The sequence below is a fragment of the Mobula birostris genome, chromosome 5 (assembly GCF_030028105.1).
Source record: "Mobula birostris isolate sMobBir1 chromosome 5, sMobBir1.hap1, whole genome shotgun sequence".
NCBI lineage: Eukaryota > Metazoa > Chordata > Chondrichthyes > Myliobatiformes > Myliobatidae > Mobula > Mobula birostris.
The window spans coordinates 129,833,481-129,855,445 of NC_092374.1; the positions used below are offsets into that span (position 1 = coordinate 129,833,481).

At 41.2% G+C, this 21,965-nt stretch overlaps 1 protein-coding gene across 4 annotated transcripts in view; it reads left to right on the forward strand.

Annotated features, from left to right (window-relative positions):
• rif1 (replication timing regulatory factor 1) overlaps positions 1-21,965 on the forward strand; it is a 91,921-nt gene that overhangs the window by 4,769 nt on the left and 65,187 nt on the right. For all 4 annotated transcript variants that reach the window (XM_072258663.1, XM_072258665.1, XM_072258662.1 and 1 more), the window contains exons 2-6: positions 14,611-14,739; positions 16,687-16,765; positions 19,301-19,397; positions 20,033-20,163; positions 20,949-21,040. In XM_072258663.1, the coding sequence (XP_072114764.1) occupies positions 14,627-14,739; positions 16,687-16,765; positions 19,301-19,397; positions 20,033-20,163; positions 20,949-21,040 (512 nt within the window). In that variant the 5' untranslated portion in view covers positions 14,611-14,626. The remainder of the gene's footprint in view (positions 1-14,610; positions 14,740-16,686; positions 16,766-19,300; positions 19,398-20,032; positions 20,164-20,948; positions 21,041-21,965) is intronic.

The window sequence follows — 21,965 nt, forward strand, 5'->3', positions numbered from 1 at the left end:
GCCAATTGGAATAAGTTCCTGTGGGTTGTCATCTCGTGTCAGCTGCTGAGCATTTCTCCACCTTTGTGTCCAGATGATAGTTTCAAAGTAAAAATGAAATTTGAATGAGTGCATGAGTGGGGCCAGGATCACTAATATTTCCGTGACCATAAAGATTTTTTCCTATTGCTCGCTGGTCTGCTTTGGAATATCTTGTAGTGGCCTGAGTTTCAATCTCTTATTTGCATACTGCCATTACAACATAATGCCTAGAAGAAGATTGGACAATACAATTGAGAGCAGAGGAAAGATCTGATGGCGGTTTATAAGATGAGAGGAATACAGTGTTTTTTTTTCCAAGGTTGAAATGTCTTTATACGAGAGGGCATGTATTTAAGGTGAGAGGGGGTAAGTTCAAGGGAAATGTAGGGAGCCAGTTTTTTTTTACACAGTGGTGGCTGTCTGGAATGTGCTGCCTGTGGTAGTGGTAGAGGGAGATACATTAGGGATTTTTAAGATACGTTTAGGTAGGCACATGAATGTGAGGGGAATGGAAGAATATGGATATTGTGTAACTGAAGAGATTAGTTAGCCATTTAATTACTAACTTAATTGGTTCACCATAACATTGTGGACTGAAGGGCCTGTCCCTGTGATGTTCTGTTTTATGTTATATACTCTGATCTGTAGTTACTTGTGACATGAGATTATATGAATACCATCAGATTGGGATGTCAGAGCTGCCTGTATATAGAGGAAGACTCAGTACAGGTCCACAATCCCTTATCTGAAATCCTTGGGGCCAGCTGCATTTCAGAATTCAGAATTTTTCAGATTTCAGACCCCCCCCCCCGATACCAAGAAACACGTATGCTCAAGTCCCTTATTTAAACTGTCTCAGTGCGGTGGACTTTAGGACCCGGCGGCGCACCAAACCTACGTACATCCTCCCGTATACTTTTAAGTCATCTCTAGATTACTTATAATACCTAATACAATGTAAATGCTATGTAAGTAGTTGTTATACTGTATTGTTTAGGGAATAATAATTTATTTCCAACAAAATCATTCAATAAAACAAAAATGTACAGCTTCAAATGAACCGAATCAAACACAGGGTAAATGACCTATTGGAATAAATGTGGAACGTCACTGTCACTGTCACAATAAAACTTCAGTAACTTGTCTTTGTTTATTTAAATCATATACAGTGGTAGTCCCGACACTATTTTCCTCAGTAAGATGCCACACAGACACACCACGATCAAGCTTCTGCAGTAACACCACTTTCTGTGTTATTGATAATGATAAATGCTTCCTTCTCTTTTTCTCATTGTTACCCATAGGGATATCTGCAGCTCTTTTTGACATTTTCACAGTGAAATTGAACACAAAGTCAACAGTGAACAACAAATGCACGTGTAACCAGTACGAGCGCTGAGCCACAACTGATGTCTGGCGGACTCTGCTAGTGCTGCCACGTCACACCTGAGTGACGTCAGCTGTTGGCGAAAAAAAACTTGGGTTTTTGGAGCTTCTTTGGATTTTGGAATTTTGGATAAAGGAGTGTGCACCTGTATTATATCTTGCCCCCATGGGAAAAGTGCACAAAGCAGTTATTATCTCTGGATCTGTTATCCATAGCAGCTTGCTGGTGCTGTGACAATCAGACTGCTTGCTTCCATCTCTGAAACATCAGTGCTTTTACATTTCCACTCTTCAGTTTGAAATTTTTATTCATGCTAGTCTCGGTAATGATTTTAATCCAACTTCTAATTTCTCATTGTTCTGCTCGTCTCCGGTGCCTCTGATCTGCAGTCTCCATTATTTTTAAACTTGCTCCATCACTCAGCCTATATCCTGTGTAGAGAAGGTTGGGTGCATATAGGCATAGCCGTGGTTATTTGGACAAACCTAATCAAGCTTAAAAAGCAATCAGAAGCACAAATATGTTAGATATTCCCACTCTTCCCCTTGGCAGAGATGGGTAGAGTGCACATGCAAATATATATAAATAGTAAATAACGACAACAGGATATAATGAGACTGAGTCCTTAAAGTGAGATGATTGGTTGTAGGAGCATTTCATCTACCTGTAGTGCTGCCTTCTTGGACATGTAACCAAGGTGCCTCTAATCCACGGTCCTACCATTCATTCTCTATGCTAATATCCCGGATGGTGAGGGTTATTAATGATAGATGTCTCCTTTGATGTCCTCTGGTGGAGAGCGTTGTTCTTGTGATGGAGCTGAGTCTACAGCCTTCCGCAGCCTCCTTCAGTCTTGTGTGTTGGAGCTTCCATACCAGGCAGTGATGTAACTCTCCATAGTACATCTTTAGGGTTTTGCTAGAGTTTGGTGACATACCAAGATTCCTCAACTCCTAATGAAGTATAGCCACTGGCATGCTTTCCTCTTGTGACGAAGTAAACTGGAAATTTGGATTCCAGCATCTCATCTACCTCTGAGTCCACCAAATCATCCCATACTACCTATCTTTGTGTAGTTTAGACTTCTATCTCTCTTCCCTGAATTCTCCAACTAAATGCTCTTTTGCAAATATGTACAGGTGAGAAATATTCAGTCAAGTCCTTGCCTAGTTTCTGGTTCCAGGCACAGATGGCATTTTTTTTCCCTAATAGGTCCTACTATTTCCCTGGTTACCCTTTTGCTTTTGACATAATTAAACCTTTCTTTAATCGTGCCCACCAGTGGCATTTCATATTGGCCCTGAAAATGCTCTCATTCATGATGTTTGTTGTTTGCATTCATCTTTCTCACTGGTTTCCTATGCCTGCTGATCGTAGCTGCTTCCAATTCACTTTTCCCTGCAATTGGATGCTGGACTTCTTAACAGTAAGGCCGCAGTCATTCTGTGTGGGCGGCAACATCTCTTGTCCCATTAGGCTGAGCTCTGGTACTCCCCAAGGCTGTGTGCTCAGCCTGCTGCTGGCACGTACCTGTGTTCCAGCATCCAGCTCAAACTGTGTCATTAAGTCTGCGGTTGACACAACAGTGCTTGGCCTTATCAAGAACCATGACAAGATGGGATATACAGAAGAGGTGGAACTGCTGATGGGTTGATGTGAGAAGAACAACCTAAGCTTGAATGTGGAGAAGATAAAGTAAATCGTTGTGGACTTCAGGGAGGTGCGGACAAACTATTCCCCTCTGCGAGTACGTGGCTCCTCCATAAAGAGAATTCAGTGCACCAAGTTCCTGGGAGTTCATGTCACAGATGGCCTCACCTGGTCCCTTACTATCACCTCGCTAAAGAAGGCAGCACAGCACCTCCACTTCTTAAGAAGATTAAAGCAAGTAAGGCTCCCATCCTCCATTTTGAGATAATCCTGACAAGTTGCATCTCCATCTGATAAGGGAGCAGTCGAGCATTGGACCTGACATCCCTACAGGGGACTGTGAAAACAGCTGAGAGGGTCGTTGGGTTCTGTCTACCATCCATCAAGTCCATCTATCAGGAGGACCCTTAGTATTATTAAGGATCCCTCCCATCCATCCAGCATCCTCTTTAACTTTCCACTATGAGGCAGGAGACTATGATGCATAAAAACAAGAATGGTCAGAACGAGAAATAGTTTCTCCCCCAGGCCATTAGACGTCTGGACTCCTGGCCGTATTGTATTCGAAGTGTCACTAGCTAATCTGCTCTGTGCCTTACAATATTAATGCACTTTCATTTGTTATTTATGTATGGTTCATCTGTAGATTTCATTCTTGCCTTCATAAGCTATCGTGTGCTATGTGCTTTACACCCTGATTCAAAGAAACATTGTCCTGTTTTTATGTACATGTAGTTAAATGACAACAAATTTGACTTTTGATAGGTTGCATCTTGTTAAAATCAACCTCCACCCCTAGTCTGGACCTGAATTTCTAGTCTGCCCTTGCCTTTCTCCCTAACAACCTTAATTTACAACATATAAATTTTATGTACTTCTAGCATGAGACTTTTTTTACATTAAAAATAATAAAGCAAGTTGTTGATGTCAATCATCTTGGATCCTAGATGAGACCACTGTGCCCACATCCTCCTTGTGGTGCCTTCAGTGTTATTTTCCCCTTCCTTCCCACAACCACCTCTCCACTTTCTCTGCCTGCATTTCATCCATGCTGTGAAAGTGAACACATTGTATCGCTCCAAATGTGAACACACACGTTGTACTGGAAATATGGGCTGTGTTGGGAAGAAAAGGTGAAGAAAGGCATGAATTTTTGGTAATAGTGTGTGAAAAGGAGTTTTGCATATGCTGCACTTGAGAAGAAAATTAACGGAGAATATGGGGATTGCACTGTGAAGACCATAGGATAGAGGAACAGAATTAGGCCATTTGGCCCCTTGATTCTGCTCTGCCACTATAGCATGACTGATCCAGTTTTCCTCTCAGCTCCATTCTCCTGCCTTCGTGCCCTGACCTATCCAGAATCTATCAACCTCTTTCTTAAATATACATAAAGTCTTGTTGCTACAGGTGGCTGTGGAGGCCAAATTCCACCAATTCACCACTCTGGCTAAAAGCAGAAAGAGTGTTATAATCTTTTGAAATCTTCATTTCCGATATTAGAGACTTCTTTTTGCCCATTTTCTCCATCCAGATGTGTCTAGTAAGGAGTACATTTTATTGATTACCATACAATGCTAGATTTAATAAAATGTAACTTAATTTGAAGGGGTCTGTAGAACTTGTGACAACAAATTTATACTTGGGCTGTTGGTTCCCATTAGGCTATCGATGACCTCCTCACTCCGTTGTCCTCTAAAGTCGATGGTATGGTTCAAGTTCATCGGTGCTTCTGCAATCCATTGCATCTACTCTACAGAGGATTGGCCTATAGAGGTTCACCATAGCCTTGTTGGCCAGCCTTGCCCGTATCCACCCTACGGGGATGTAGGGTTGAAACTTGATAGCCAACAAAGTTATAACGGGTTTTTAATCATGGCTGAATTGAAGCTTGTAAGTCTGAAACATGGGTTCTGGTGTTTGTAGGCTAAATAGATTAGTGAAGAATAGCCACATTAAACATGAGTGGAAGTAAGCTATTTTCTGCCTTGGGTGACTGCTTTAGAATTAATAGCCACAGAAAACTTTTTGGCCAATAATCAACTCATACAAACTCTTCTTCCTCCTGCCATCTGGCAAAAGGCACCAAAGCATTTGGGCTCTCACGACCAGACTATGTAACAGTTTCTTCCCCCAAGCCATCAGACTCCTCAATACCCAGAGCCTGGACTGACACCAACCTACTGCCCTCTACTGTGCTATTGTCTTGTTTATTATGTATTGTCTCTTTTCCATTGCTGGAGAAATGGTCCAGTATTCACTTCCATAAGTCAGGATAGAATAAATGTAGCACTGCAGTATTCTGTTTTTAGTGTACGTGCTCATCTTTCTGTCTGTTAATATGATCTTCATTTTTTGGAAAGCTTCTTTCACCATTGCTATTCTGTATTTGATATCTGTGTTACACCTGCCATTACTTGTTGTTAGGCTGCCAAGATATTTGAATTTGTTGACTTGTTTGATGTTTGTATTTCCGATCTTGATCACACATTGTGGGATGTTTGTCTTTCTGGAGATGACCATGCTTTCTGTCGTCTTGGTGTTGATTGAGAAGCAACTGAATTATGGTTCTACAGGGGAATGTTAAAAATATCATGGACCACACACACATCAAATGAAGAAGTTCTCAGAAGAGCCCAAGCAGTTCGATCACTCATACGAACATAAGAGAAAGACAACTCAGATTCCTAGGACACACCATGCAGAAAGATGAACTAGAAAAACTCATACTCTGGAAAGATTGAGGGGAGCAAACCTAGAGGAAGACCTTGGCTTCTGTACATCAAAAGCATAGCCAGGTGGCTACACATAGAGGAAATGGAAGTCATCCAAAAAGCGAAGGATAGATCTATATGGAAAACCATGGTCACCAGAGTCCGCATCGGATATGGTACCTAGACATATTATTTACTGTAATGCCTGCACTGTTTTGTGCACTTTATGTGGTCCTGGGTAGGTCTGTAGTCTAGTGTAGTTTTTGTGTTGTCTTACGTAGTTCAGTGTAGTTTTTGTATTGTTTCATGTAGCACCATGGTCCTGAAAAACATCATCTCGTTTTTACTGTGTACTGTACCAGCAGTTATGGTGGAAATGACAATAAAAAGTGACTTGACTATATATTAAGGGTGTTGTACACATTGGATATATGGTTTAGTGTTGATAAAAATAGAATCTTGTGACAATCCAGCAAAGCAGAAGGTTCCTTTCTGGATGGTTATTAATCTTCTTGTCTTAATTTGTTTGGCTTCATTTCTTGTAACCGTGCAAAGTTTTTGCTGTGTAACTAAAATTCTTGTTTAAGACCGTAAGTTATAGGAGCAGAAGTGGGCTATTCAGCCTGTTAAGTCTGCTCTGCCATTCAATCATGGGCTGATCCAATTCTTCCAGTCATCCCCACTCCCCTGCTTTCTCCCCATACCCTTTGATGCTCTGGCTAATCGAGAACTTATCTATCTCTGCCTTAAATACACTCAATGACTTGGCCTCCACAGCCGCTCGTGGCAACAAATTCCACAGATTTGCCACTCTTTGACTAAAGTAATTTCTCCGCATCTCTGTTCTCAATGGACGTCCTTCAATCCTGGAGTCATGCCCTCTTGTCCTAGACTCCTCTACCATGGGAAGTATCTTTGCCGTATGTAATCTTTTCTCTCCTTTTAACATTCGGAATGTTTCTATGAGATTTCCCCCGCCCCATTCTCCTGAACTCCAGGGAATACAGCCCAAGAGTGGGTTCCTCATATGGTAACCCTTTCATTTCTGGAATTTTTCTTGTGAATCTTCTCTGAACCCACTCCAATGTCAGTATATCCTTTCTAAAATAAGGAGCCCAGAACTGCACACAATACTCCAGGTGTGGTCTCACAAGTGCCTTATAGAGCCTCAACATCACATCCCTGCTCTTATATTCTATACCTATAGAAATGAATGCCAACATTGCATTCGCCTTCTGCACCACAGACTCAACCTGGAGGTTAACCTTTAGGGTATCCTGCACAAAGACTCCTGATTCCTTTGCATCTCTGCATTTTGAATTCTCTGCAACTAAATGAAAGTCTGCCCATTTGTTTCTTTCACCAATGTGCATGACCATACACTCTCCAACATTGTACTTCATTTGCCACTTTGCCCATTTCCCTAAACTATCTAAGTCTCTCTCCAGGCTCTCTGTTTTCACAGCACTACCCACTCCTTTACCTATTTTTGTATCATTGGCAATTTCAGCCACAAATCCATTAATACCATAGTCCAAATCATTGACATACATTGTAAAAAAAACAATGGTCCCAACACCGACCCCTGTGGAGCTCCGCTGGTAACCGGCAGCCAGCCAGAATTGGATTCCTTTATTTCCCCCTCTGTTTTCTGCCTATCAGCCAATGCTCCACCCATGTGAGTAACTCCTCTGTAATTCCATGGGATCGTACCTTGCTAAGCAGCCTCACGTGCAGCACCTTGTCAAAGGCCTTCTGATGTGATACAGTGCACCACATCTCCTGCATCTCCTTTGTCTACCCTGCTTGTAATTTCCTCAAAAAATTCAGGTAGACTAATCAGGCAGGATTTTCCTTTCAGGAAACCATGCTGGCTTTGGCCTATCTTGTCATGTGTCTCCAGGTACTCCATAATCTCATCCCTAACAATTGATTCTAACAACTTCCCAACCACTGATGTCAAGCTAACAGGTCTGTAGTTTCCTTTCTGTTGCCTCCCACCCTTCTTAAATACCAGAGTAAAATTTGCAATTTTCCAGTCATCCGGTGCAATGCCAGAATCTGTTGATTCTTGAAAGATCATTGTTAATGCCTCCAATCTCTCCAGCTACTTCCTTCAGAACCTGAGGGTGCATTCCATCAGGTCCAGGAGTTTTATCCACCCTCAGACCATCAAGCTTCCTGAGTACCTTCTCAGTCGTAATTTTCACTGTACGAACTTCACTTCCCTGACGTTCTTGAATGTCTGGTATACTGCCGATGTCTTCCGTTGTGAAGACTGATGCAAAATACGCATTCAGTTCCTCCGCCTCTCATTACGATATCTCCAGCATCGTTTTCTATTGGTTCTATGTCTACCCTCAACTCTCTTTTACCCTTTATATACTCAAATACACTCAAAAACCTCTATAGTTGTACTGTGGAGAGCATTCTGACCGGCTGCATCACTGTCTGGGATGGAGGATCTGCTGCACAAGACCGAAAGAAGCTGCAGAAGGTTGTAAATCTAACCAGCGCCATTGTGGGTACGAGCCTACAAAGTACCCAGGACATCATCAGGGAGTCTCAGGCTACGTCCACACTAGGCTGGATAAATCCGTAACCAAAGCCTTTTCTCTTTGTTTTGACCCTCTGTCCACACTGAAACGGTTTTTTCCTCCCCCGAAAACAGCTTTCTAAAACACTCCCCAGAGTGTTTAAATCTGAAAACGCCAGTTGGGCGTTGTAGTGTGTATGGGGTAACCGGAGGTTTTAAAAAAAAAAACCTGCTGTCCCTTTCATCGGTGAAGAGACTATGGCCGAAGGAAATGTTTCCAGGGTGACCCCTCTGTGGGAATGGGGAAGATGGTGGGGCCATTTGGGGGGTCTGTGTGTCTGTATGTGTAGCTATTGTAGTGGCTGTGAGGCTGGTATTGTGGCGGTGAAAAGTACTGGGGGGGGGGTGGGGGAGCCATCGTATTCCTCATCGTTGCAAATCCCTCTGCAACAGAGTTAATCAGTTTTTCAATGTTGGTCGTCAGCCGGGTCATACTGTCCATGAACTCCCTGTCGGTTGCTTCTATATGCTCCAGTATTTGTTGTTTTAGTTTTAAGTCCTCCTGCGCGAGAGCCAACAGCTGTCCGTCGTTTGGCAATTTCTTTTTAAGTTTTTCTAGTCTGTAACTGGACAAGCGCGCACCAAGTATACAGTTTCCTCTTCGCTTGTTTTCTGTAGATGTGTCCTGCGCATGCCCAGTAGGAGGAGGTTTGCCCAAATACCCATTCTAATGTGGACGGAGGTATTTTCAAAAACGCCTAGTGTGGACGCTTATCATTTTTACGCAAAACGGGCATTTTCAAAATTTTCCAGTCTCGTGTGGACATAGCCTCAGAAGGACACCGTCCATTATTAATGACCTCCAGCACCCAGGGCATGCCCTTTTCTCACTGTTACCATCAGGTAGGAGGTACTGAAGCCTGAAGGCACACACTCAGCGATTCAGGAACAGCTTCTTCTCCTCTGCCATCGATTCCTAAATGGACATTGAATCTTTGGATGCTACCTCACTTTTTTTAATATATGGTATTTCTGTTTTTGCACATTTTTTGATCTACCGTATATCCCGGAGTATAAGCCAACCCCTTTTGTAGAGGTTTTTGATTTAACCAGGAAAGATCACAAGATCTCACATGTATGTACTCAGCTTTGCCAGATCCAGAACCTGGAAATTTTGTAAACCAGTACCTGCTAAGAAAACAGGCCTACACATTGTAAAGTGTTATAAGTGAATTCTTAATAAATAAATCAGGGAAGGAAATTTTGGATTGGGTCTCCAATGGTAAAGAATCCTCTGAAATGTAACCCCCATGAAACCATTTAGCGCCCATCGTAATCTCGTTAAAACATAACACGGGGTGGTGGGATCAGACGTGTACTCAGTACTGAGTTTGCGACCACCATATACAAAAGATTAAAATGAATGTGATATGATGCTGGCTTCAAGCTGAAGGTTGTTGATTTCGCTAAAGGAATGAATAATTCTGCAGCTGCTAAGAAATTTAGTGTAAACGAGAAACAAGTGAGAGAGTGGAGACAGGCACTCTGAGGGAAATGCCAAAGATGAAATGTGCAAACCGCGGGAAAACATGCCAGTGGCCAGAACTGGCAGAAAAAGTTTTAGAGTGGGTGAACCACCAGTGATTGTCTGAATACATTGTTACCAGAGAATGGTAACAGAGAATGATTCAAGTTCAAGTGTTGAAATGGGACGAAAAACACTGTGAGGTCAGCGAAAATTTCAAAGCTACGCGAAGTTGGTGCACCCGATTTATGAACAGACGTGATCTTGTGTTGAGACAAAAAACAGATTGCTCAGAAAATTCCTGTGGGGTGTTGTGTACATCCAAAAACGCTGCGGGATGGACGAAGCGGGTTGCTTGAAGTGGGTTAAAGAGGTGTGGCGTCGACGTCCCGAAGGTTTCGGGAAGGAAAAGTCGCTACTCGTCTGGGACATGTTCAAAGTGCACTTGTCAGGTGAGACAAAAGCAGCATTGAAAGCTGCAAGTACGGACATTGCAGTCATCCCCGGTGGTTTGATGTCCGTGCTCCAGCCACTAGATGTGAGTTTAAACAAACCATTCAAAGAATTCTTGCATCGACATTGGAACGAATTTGACTCAAAAACAGCCAATAAGTATGATCTGTGTTCCGTGTATTCGCTTTTCCAAAGTTGGCACCCTCTGTACAAGCTGACCCCCTGATTTTAGGACCAAAATTTAGGGCCAAATTCTCAGCTTATATGCCGGAATTTATGGTATTCAATATATGTAATTGATTTGTTTATTATTTTTTCTCTTTGCTAAATTATGTATTGTATTGAGCTGCTGCTGCTAAGTTAATAAATTTCATGTCACGTGCTGGTGAAAATAAGCCTGACTCTGATTTTAAAAAAAGCTTTTGGTAACTTCTTTAGTTGCCAGCTTCCTTTTATAATCCATCTTTTACTTCCTAATGATCTTCTTAGTTTCCTGCTGCAAGTTTTTAAAAGCTTCCCAATCTTCTATCTTCCCACTAGTTTTGGCTTCCTTGTATGCCTTCTCTTTTACTTTTACTTTGGCTCTGACTTCACTTGTCAGCCACAGTAGTGTCCTTCTTCCCTTTGAAAATTTCTTCTTATTTGGAATATATCTGTCATTTTTCACAGAAACTCCAGCCATTGCTGCTCTACTGTCCTTTCTGCTAGTATCCCTTTCCAGTCAACTTTGGCCAGTTCCACTCTCATGCCATTGTAATTTCCTTTATTCCACTGAAATACCGACACATTGGAATTTAGTCTCTCCTTCTCAAATTTCAAAGTGAGCTCAATCATGTTGTGATCACTGTTCCCTAAGTGTTCCTTAATGTTAAGCTCTCATCCTCTTAGGATCATTGCACAAAACCCAGTCCCCTAGTAGTGTGCTCAACAACAAGCTGTTCTAAAAAGCTTTCCCTTAGACATTCTAAAATTCTCTCTTGAGGTCCAGTACTGGCCTGGTTTTCATATTAAAATCCCCATTGATTATCATGACACTGCCCTTCTGACATGCCTTTTCTATCTCCTGCTGTAATCCACATCCTGGCTGCTGTTTGGAGGCCTGTATACAATGACCATTATGGTCCTTTTACCCTTGCCATTTCTTAACTCAACCCATAGAGATTCTACACCTTCCAATCCTATGTCAACCCTTTCTAATGATTTAATATTTTATACACAGGGCCACACCACCCCTTCTGTCTACTAACCTATCACCGTATATCCTTGCATGTTCAGCTCCCGGTGGCAGCCATTCTTTAGCCAAGTTTCAGAGATGGCCACAACTTGCCAATCTGTAGCTGGATTTTGCCATTTTGTGCAGGAAATCTTTAACAGGCAAAATTGTGGTCTCCTAATGATATAATAGCAGCAGCCCTTGGAAATAAAACAAAATAAAATGAGATTGAGAATCCATTTTTCTACTTGTGTTTCCTTGCACTTGTGTAAATAAATTGTGCAAATAATCCACCAGAATGTACATTTCAACTTCTCAACCTGGATGAATCAGGAAAGAGCATTTTGAATGTGTTAGACTCGTATGCCGTCAAGATGTCCTAATGAAGGATCTCTACCTGAAACATTGACTGTTTAATCTTTTCCATAGATGCTGTCTGGCCTGCTGAAATTTTCCAGGCCATTGGATGTTGCTCCTGTTAATACCCTGAAACACTTATAATAATTTTATTTTTACATTCTCTGTGAATTTACCCAGAAAATGTGTCTCCAATGAGTTTGAAGAAAGTGTGCAAAATTATACCCTGGCACATTTGGAGGGAGTGAGGTAAAGAAATTAGTGAAATACAGAATACTGGAGGAACTCAGCAGGCCAGGCAGCATCTAGGAACTCTTTTCCTAAATGCTGCTTGGCCTGCTGAGTTCCTGCAGCATTTTGTGTGTGTTACTCAGGTTTCCAGTATCTGCAGGTTTTCTCTTGTTTGTAAGGGGTTCAGTAAGCTGAATACCAAAGAATCTGAAAATGGGTTATTGGAGTTTTTACTTTAGTATAATTACAATGAAGATATGTAGAGTTACCTTTAAAGAAGCACCTTGCTCTATATGGGCTCCTCTCATTTCTATTTTGGTCTCATTTTACCCTTTTACCCTTTTTTTTATTGTAACTTGCAGTAATTTTTAATGTCTTGCACAGCACTGCTGCTAATTAACAGATCTCATGACTTTGTCAGTGACAATAAATCTGATTCTGATTCATTGAGAGACAATTTTAAAGATGGTAGTTTTAACAATAAAGAGCAAATTAGTATTTTTACTGCTTCATATTTATTGCATGAATCCCATCTCTTAATCCTGATAAATGTTCATGCATTTAATATTCACTGTGAATGTTTAGCCCTTAAAAAGATTAATGTCCCATAATTTACTCTGTGGGTCTTTGCATGTGTACTAGGAGCAAAAATTTGTTATTTTTCTTGAATCTTTGATTCTGATTGCACTACATTCTCTCTAATCTTAATGAATTTCATTTTAACGTAGTTTTTTTTGTCATTGAGTGACAGAATTATGCAGCAAAGTAGCAAGTCCGTTTGCTCAATGATTTTGGTATACTGTTCCATGTCAGTCTCCTGCCTTTTGCGTGTTGAGAATATAAAAATTGGAAAATCATTTTGCATCTGTTTAAAACTTCGATTAGGCACCGTTCACCAGGATGTTGCCTGGATTAGCTACACTGTGAGATTGGGCAAACTTGGATTGTTTTCTCTGGAGTGTTGAAGGCTCAGGGGAAGTGAGGCATAGGTAGGGTATGCAATCTCTCTTTCCAGGATGGCAATGTCAAATACTAGAGGGTAGAGCTTTATGGTGAAAGGGGAAAAGAAATCTCCAAGGCAACTTTTCTACATAGTGTTGAGTGTTCTGGTTTAAGATATTGCTGGGCTTCACCAGCATCTACTTATTGTTGGCAAATAAATTTGACTCAATACTTCATTAGTGACATTTTTCTGGTTTAAATTTATGGTAAACGATTACTGCACACAATGTGGAGGTGAGCAAAGGTGAGGCTGAGTTGAGGGTCAAAGCAAGCTGGTGTGATGTGAGGTTAAGGGAGATTTAAGATGAACGGAGCTGAGGTAGAATTGAGGGCCATCAATCTAAGCGCTGGTGTGGCTGATGTGGAAAGATCGGGTATGGGCGGAAATGTGACAGCAGATCTAGGCCCAGAGCATATTGAAGCAACGGAGCCTGGATCCTAGAGTGAGGAATGACCTGATGTTTGGACGATTTAAACACCAGGTCAGATGAATTGAAAAGGCAAGGTGTTAAGCCTAGAGGGGAGGATTGGGACAGTTGTGTTTGCTCCTCTGTGGTGTTTACTCAGTTCTGTGTTGAACTGAAGCTGTGGCCTGCTCCAGGTTTTGTGACTGGGTTCACTTTGTTCTGGATGCTGTTTGCTCATTTTTATTGTTTGCATGATTTTGTTTTTTCCTCTCTGCACATTGGGTGTTTGGTCATCTTTTTTAATGGGTTCCATTGGGTTTCTTTGTTATGTGGCTGCCTGTAAGGAGACAAATCTCAAGTTCGTATTATATATACATACTTTGGTTAATAAATGTACTTTGAACTCTGAAGTGCCTGGAATTTGCTGCCTGGAGAAGTGGCAGAAACTGAAGGAGTAGCAATGTTTGAGGCATTTGGGCGTGAGCAGACAGGAAGCGGTGGGGGGGGTACAGTGTATAGGCAACGTGCAGGCAGCCTGTCCCTGTGCTATACAGTTCGGTTTTCCCTCAATGATCCCTCCGTGTCCTTTCCATTCATCCTGTGCTTAATGTAAAACTTGCACTCGGCAAAAATAGTCTAGAATTCCCTCACTGGGTAGATTAATGTGTTTGTTTCCTCCTAAGTCAAAACATCCAAGGTAGGGGCTGAGATAGGAGCGATACAGTTGAATGCATATATACCCATGAAGTTTACTGATAGTTAAAGGTATTTGTTCAAATGATTTAAATACCTTTATCTTGCTTTCATTCTGCTTTTATCATAATCAGAGTCACGTTATCTGCTTGAAGTGATTCTGGTTGCCTCAGATCTACAGTTTAAGGGGTGTAATACGTTTCTGTTTAGTTTTTAGTGGTATTGTGAAACCTTTATTGCCTTCCCCCTTCTCAGTCCTGAAGAAGGGTTATCAATTGCTTATTCATTTCCATAGATGCTGCCTGACCTGCTGAGTTCGGATTTGATGATGATCTTGATCAACAGGTTTCTTTGAGAAGGAATTAAGAATGTCAAATTGAAACTAAGGATAGTTTTGACTGACTTTGTTTCATTCCCCCAGAGTTCTGAGCACCAGAATGATGGCTGCTGTTCATCCAGCCGCTTCTGGCCTGTTACCACTGTTGGCGACCTTGGAAGACTCCTCTGTATCATCTACAGAGCAGGTTGATGCCTACCTTACCATATCCAGGTCAGTAGAAATAATAGTCAGCAATTTGAAAAAGGTGACGTGACTCTGAAGATAAGATGACCCTTTTTGTCTGATATGGCAGTTTTTAGTTTCTTTTGAAGTTTACAGTATTTAAAGATTCTGTTGTTTCTCGCTACAACATTGAGGGCACCTAATAAATTACATCTTATCAAAATTAGGTGTGTATATATTTTAATTTTGTCCAGTCAGTTACCTAGTTTGTAGAACAGTACAGCACAAAATGGGCCCTTCAGCCCATGAGGTTGTGTTGACCTATATAAACCTACTTCATCCTTCCTGATACTTCTGGCAGGATGGCACTGATGAGACATGGCGGCGTTTTGCGGGGAGCAAGCAAAACTAGATATTCTATTAAATATTTTTTCTGGACTACGATTGCTGCAGTCTGCAGCCTGTCGTCCTACTGAAGGGTCTCGTCCGGAAACATCGACTGTTTTTTTTTTCCCATAGGTGCTGCCTGGCCTGTTAAGTTCCTCCATTTAGTGTGTTTTGCTTGGACTTCTAGCATCTACAGATTTTCTTGAGTTTGCAGCCTGTAGTTGTCCTTTGGGAGTTGTGCTAAACAGAGGTTTAGCGGACTTGAGGACCAAGCCAGGTTAAGGTGTCAAAGCGGAAGCGATGGATGAACGGCTGTTCATCTCACTACTCTGTGAGCCTTTACTCGCCCCAGCTGTGAACTGACTCAGCAGTCATTGGCACTCACCGCAGTGCTGGACCTGGCTCTGTGGATGCGGGCTCACTTTTGGGGGCTGTACAGTCCATGTTCTTTCTGTTATTTGTCTCCTTTTTAATATTTGCACAATCTTTTTTTTTACTTTTAGACATTGAATGTTTGATCTTTGTGGGTTTTTTCATGGATTTTTTTTTGTGTTTTGTGGCTGCTTGCAAGAAGATGAACCTCAAGGTTATGTATGGTATGCATACTTTGATAATAAATGTACTTTGAACACAGCCCATAATCCTCCATTTTGCTTGCATCATATGCCAAGATAAGAATCTCTTAAATCTCCTTCCACCATCACCCCTCGCAGTGTGTTTCAGGCACTTGCCAGTCTCTGTGTGAAGCTACCTCTGACATCTCTCTAAACTCCCCTCCGCCTGCTTTACATGGATGTCCCTCTGATGTAGAGGAGGCTGCACTGGGGAACACTGGGTACGGTGGATGACCCGACAGATTAGCAAATGAGGGGTTACCTCACCTTGAAGGAGTGTGGGGCCCTGAACGGTGGTGAGGGAAGAGGTATAAGGGAAAATGTTGCACTTCTACTGCTTGTAGGTAAGTGCCAGGAGGGAGATAGTTGACCTGGACACTGATTTCTCTAACTTCTAGTAATTTCTCCCCCCTTCCCTTTCTTCCATTTCCCCATTCTTGCTCCCCTCCTACCCCTTTTCTTTGCCTCACCTCCCTATCCCATCTCTCTGGTGCCCCTCCTCCTTCCCTTTCTTCCATGCTGCACTCTCCTTTTCTATCAGATTCCTTCAGCCCTTTACCTCTTCCACCTATCACTTCCCAGTTTCTCACTTCATCCCTCCTCCTCACCTTGTCTCACCTTATTACCTGCCAGCTTCCCTTCCCACTCCCTAACTTTTTATTCTGGCTTCCTCCTGTTTCAGAACCGATTAAGGGTCTTGGCTGGAAACATGGACTGTTTATTCACTTCCATGGATGCTGCTGAGTTTCTCTAACATTTTGTGTTGCTTTGGAATTACAGCATTTACAGAAACTCTCGTGTTTATGGAAATGCTTAACAGCTTAGGGAGCATCTGTGCATAGCGAAACATTGTTAACATTCAGGATGAAAACCATATTTCCAGCATTTGCAATTTTTTTTTTTCTCGATTTAAATCTAAAATACTTCAGCTAATCTTTGTAGAGTAACTAATCATGTTGTATAATAATCATGTTGTATTCATTCATTATTTAAGTCGCCTTAGTGGAGAAGATGGAAAGGAATTTGCTGGTGCAGTTGGCAAACAGTTTACTCGACTCTGTGACGTACTTAAAGTAAGTTTTGGTGCATCAAGGTGAAATTTTACCAAGCCGCTTTCATAGGAGTGTTGAAATTTAAGAATAATTTATTGAGTCTGTCCCCTTGCTGTTTAGTTAGCACTGATGGATCTGTTTAGTCTTGGCATGCTTTTGATTAGTCAGTCTTTCCAGAGAAATTTATTTAGCGGAGCAGGCCTTTCTGGCTCTTTAAGCACCACCACCCCAACAACCCCTGACAGCCCTGATTTACCCCTAACCTAATCACGGCACAATTTACAATGACCAGTCAACCTATCTATCTGGTACATCTTTGGACTGTGGGAGAAAACCAGAACACCCGGAGTTAACCCACGTATTCCACAGGGACAATGTACCAATTCCTTAGAGGTGATGTCAGAATTGAACTCTGCCCCGCTAACAACTACACTACAATGGCACCATCCAAATTGTACAGGTCCCTGTGTTCCAGGAATCCAAAACCTTTCTGCCCATACCATCTTTCTGCACTTTGCCCTATCTGCACTCACTAGTTTGTAATCCAGACTTTATTCTTTTTTTAGAGATTACTGTGCAGAGTAGGCCATCTAGCCCTTCAAGCGGCTACCTCCGATCAGCTCTAACCTCATCACGGGACAATTTACAATGACCATTAAACCCATCCGACACGCCTTTGGGCCATGGGAGGAAACTGGAGCACCCTGAGGAAACCCACACTTCCCAATGTGAGGATGTATAGAGGCTCCTTACAGAGGATGCTGGGATTGAACCCCAAACCCTGACACCCTGAGGTGTAATGTTGTATTAACTGCTACACTACTCTGATTTGATTTTTACTATAGTTTAGATTTGACTTCAAATTGGGAGGGGCTTTAGGCTGGCTTGAGTGCAGTCTGACCCAATACTTCTGCTAGTCTTTGTCACATTAATCCACAGCATGTCTAATTGTAAGCAATTTGAAAGTGAGTTAAATCTTATCTGTTAAAAATATTAATTGTTACTAAATTAAGAACATAATGCATAGATTTTGTGTATTTTTTTTGTTTCTTTAAAACAACTTTGAAATGAATGGAATTGTGCTCAAGATGGGTGAAATGTGACCATGTATAAGTTTATTTGCCCCTAATTTGTGAGTCCAGTAACAAAATGTTTCTCAGCTTAAGCATTGTTGCTACAGTATGCAAGTGTGGAAATCTGCAATGTGCTGACTCAAGCACTAGAAACTTGCACAACCACCAGCGAGCTGTCAGCACCATCTGGCCTCTTGCAGTGAAAGAATTCACTTCTTTGCTAATTGCTTTCATTTAGAAAGTGGAAAACTAAATTAACTAGGAACACTAGAATAAGTTGTTTATTCTTAGCATTCAGTAATTGCAAGCTCTTTGAAAGGCTCCTATCCCTGGGTTGGGGTAATATGTTTCATTTTTGTATGTACATTCCTTTCTGATAACTTGGACATAGCTAGCAGAGGGTGGTTAGTGGAATTGTAACTATGTAAGATAAATTGTATATTTGTTTTTGATATTTGCATTTCTGATGAAGTATTTGTTGGAAAAGTGTGAAGAATATGAACCCATCGGTCTTTCCCTTGGTCCATTTATTAATTTGAATGAGTTGCCAGACAACTCATGGATTAATTTTCCTTGTGTGTGGGGTACCTTGAATGATGAGCAGTATTGCAGTTTTCTTGGTGATAAGCAATTGCTGGTGAGTAATTTGAGAGCCAATCACAGCATGTGTTATGCTGCAGAATGATGCAAATGCCCCAAAAGCCTACCATCCTCCTGTTAGTTAACTTGAAAACTCTCATCATTAATTAGTTCAAGAAAATGCTCTTAGAGTGGAAAAAGAACATGTCATTTGAATTAACAGCAAGTGCGATTGCTGCTCCTCTGAAGCTTGGTTGGCCACATAATAAGATTGTAACTTCAGCTTGACTCTTGAATCTTTTTCATCCCCCTTGCTATATCTATCTGTTGTCCCTTTAAAACTATACAGACTGGTGAGCAGGAGTCCTACAGACTCATGGGAAAAAAAGATTTGCTTTCTTAAAAGAGTGACCTTTACTTTAAAATGGTTGTCTTCATTTCTAAAATATTCCACTAAAGCAGGAATTCCCAACACTTTTTTAATGCCATGGACCAATACCATTAAGGGGTTTGTGGACCTCAAGTTGGGAACTCCTCCACTAAAGGAACCATCCTTCTTTGTCATGGCCCTATTGGAACTCATTTCAGTCAAGTTGCCTTATGCTCTTAATCCCAGTGGAGTTGCTTGTGGAGTGTTCTGGCCTTGTTTTTACAAACATTGGTTGGAGTAGATGGAACATAATGTGTGATGGTTATCTGACTAGAAATTATCTGATAACACTGCTCTAGGTTGTAATTTTTATGCTTCTCTTGGAGTAAATACTTGCTGATATTACCGATTTTGTTTTTCTCTCTTTCTATCTATAATAATAGCTTCATGACTCCATTTTTTAATATGTTGTGCCATTTTACTTAAAAGCCTACTTGTTGATCATGAAATTTCATTTTCTCTTTGTTCATGAAGGGTCATCTTTCCAATTTGGATTTGGAACTTTGTAATGCTGCGCTACAGGCCTTGGGATTTTGTGTCTTTCACAGTAGTATTAGTGCTGCGTTGTCAGGTACTTCTCAATTACAGCTGTCTTTGTGCGAGGGTTTTACAATAGTTTAATGTGTTTTCTGATCAATTGAGATTTATCATCATAATGTGTCATATCATAATACGTGGGTGATCATGTCCTATCCATGACCATGATTGTTCTTGGCAAATTTTTCTACAGAAGTGGTGTGCCTTTGCCTACTTCTGGGCAGTGTCTTAGAAGGCAGGTGATGCCAGCCATTATCAATACTCTACAGAGATTGTTTGCCTGGCATCAGTTGTCACATAACCAGGATTTGTCATATGCACCAGCTGCTCATATGACCATCCACCACCTGCTCCCATGGTTTCTCGTGATGCTGAAGGGGGGTGGGGGGTGGTTGGTGGGGTGCTGAGCAGGTACTACACCTTGCCCAAGGGTGACCTACAGACTAGCGGAGGGAAGGATCACTTTACTCCTTTGGTAGAGACATATCTCTACCCCGACACCCAGTGAGATTTATATTTTTGTTTAATTGTGTAAATTATCCAGTAGTATAACTGCCTTATGCAGATCCCATTCACTTGTTCTGAATTTCCTAGTGTAGTGATAATCTGGCCATACATTTTATTGTAGTATTTAACATTAGAATACCCTCTTTTCTGTTTCCCCTGCAGCACCTGAAGCTAAACAGTTGCTTTTGACACTCTGTGACATTGCAGTCACCTCAACTGATAAGAATACGTGTACAAGGGCACTTTGGGTAATGGCTAAGCAGACCTTTAGTCCTGAAGTCATTGAAAAAGAGGTGAGTTTTACAATGTAAACATCTTTGAATTTTTCTATTTATTTAATTAAACCAAAACAAAATACACCATCCGGACTTGGGATATGCAAGGATTGTAGATCTGAAATATAGGGAGGAGGGGGATTATCTGCTGAAGGATCTCAGCAGGTTGAGCAGCATTTATGGGGGTTAAGAGGGAATGAATTGTCAAAAGCCTGCATTAGGACACAGCAGAGAGGTCAGATCCTCATTATAAAGACGAGAGAGGGTGGGATGAAATGATTTGTCGGTGACAAGTTTTTATGCTTGAAATACGATTCTCATAGCAAGTTTGTTGCTTTTACAAAAGAAATTGTTCAACTGGTTCACACCAGCATTATGACTCAGCTAGCTCCATCATGGGCACAGCCATCCCCATCATTGAGGACATTGTCAAGAGACAGTGCCTTAAGAAGGTAGCATCCATCATAAAGGACTCTCTCTCAATCAGGGACGTCCTCGTCTTGGTACTAATATCCAGAATGAGATACAGGATCCTGGAGACCCATACTCAATGACTTCTTCCCCCTCTACCATCAGATTTCTGAATAGTCCATGTGTACTACCTTCTTATTTTGCACAGTATTTGTTTTTCTAATCTGTAGAATCTTCTACCCTGTACTGCTGCAAAACAGCAAATTTCAAATCATATGTCAATGATCATGATTGATTCTGATTGTATGAATTAAATCTCCATGTTTCAGTTTGAGTATTTGATTAAAAGTAGTTCACTTTAAAATGTGTGCATTATACTTTGGTATATTTAGGTTCCAAAAATACTTTCAGCAGTGGAAACAATATTTACTAGAGATCAGCAGTCAGTGGTTGTTGAACATGAAGCACTAAATCTTATTGTGAGGTAAGTGTGGGGTCAAAGTAACATTGTGTTCAGGTTTTGAAATGTATCTTGCAAAGTAAAGACATTAAATTGTCAATATGGAAGATTTAGTTTAAGATGCAATTCATCAGTATTGTGATTCTAGTAAAAATGTGTACACATTTAACCATAAGGCATGGAGCACCATTCCATTGTGGCTGATTTATTATCCCTCCCACTGTCATTCTCCTTCCCTGCCCCCATAAACCTTTGCCCTTAGTTATCAAGAACCACTTCAAATATACCAAATGACTTGGCCTTCACAGCTGTCTGTGGTAATGAATTTCACAGATTTGCCACTCTGACTAAAGAAATTCCAATCCAGAGTGGTCTCACTTTTCCCAGGAGAAGTGAAACTAGGTCCAGTGCTAGTCTGGACTGACTGGTTGTGAAGATCAGCACTTGGTTTCTTCAGTCCCAATCGTCCAATTGCCAATGTACATTGCTGTTGGGTGGATGTTTAGTAAATAGAGACACAAACAAAGCAGCAGCATTGTGATTCGATACACCATTGCTTTATTCACCTAGTACAGTGGGAAAAGTGAATATTAAAATTTCCATAGGTTAAGTTACTTTGCCATTTAGCATAAAATATCACAAGGAGTACATGTTCGACAGACAGAACACTTGAGGAACTTAAGTCAGGCAGCATCTATGGGGGGAAACAAACAGTTGAGATTTTGGGCCAAAGCCATCAGGAAGGCAGCAAAAAGCTAGACTGATTGTAAATTCAGATTTCATGATTGTATGTTTAGACTTTCAAACTTGTAAAGAAGACATTAGATTTAAGATTGACAGTGACAGAATTTTGCAGTCTCTTTGGCTGAAAGAAGTGTTAGCATCATCTGATTTTCTGTTGAAAATTCCTCAGTTGTGGAGCATTGGGAATAGTCAATTATGAAATATT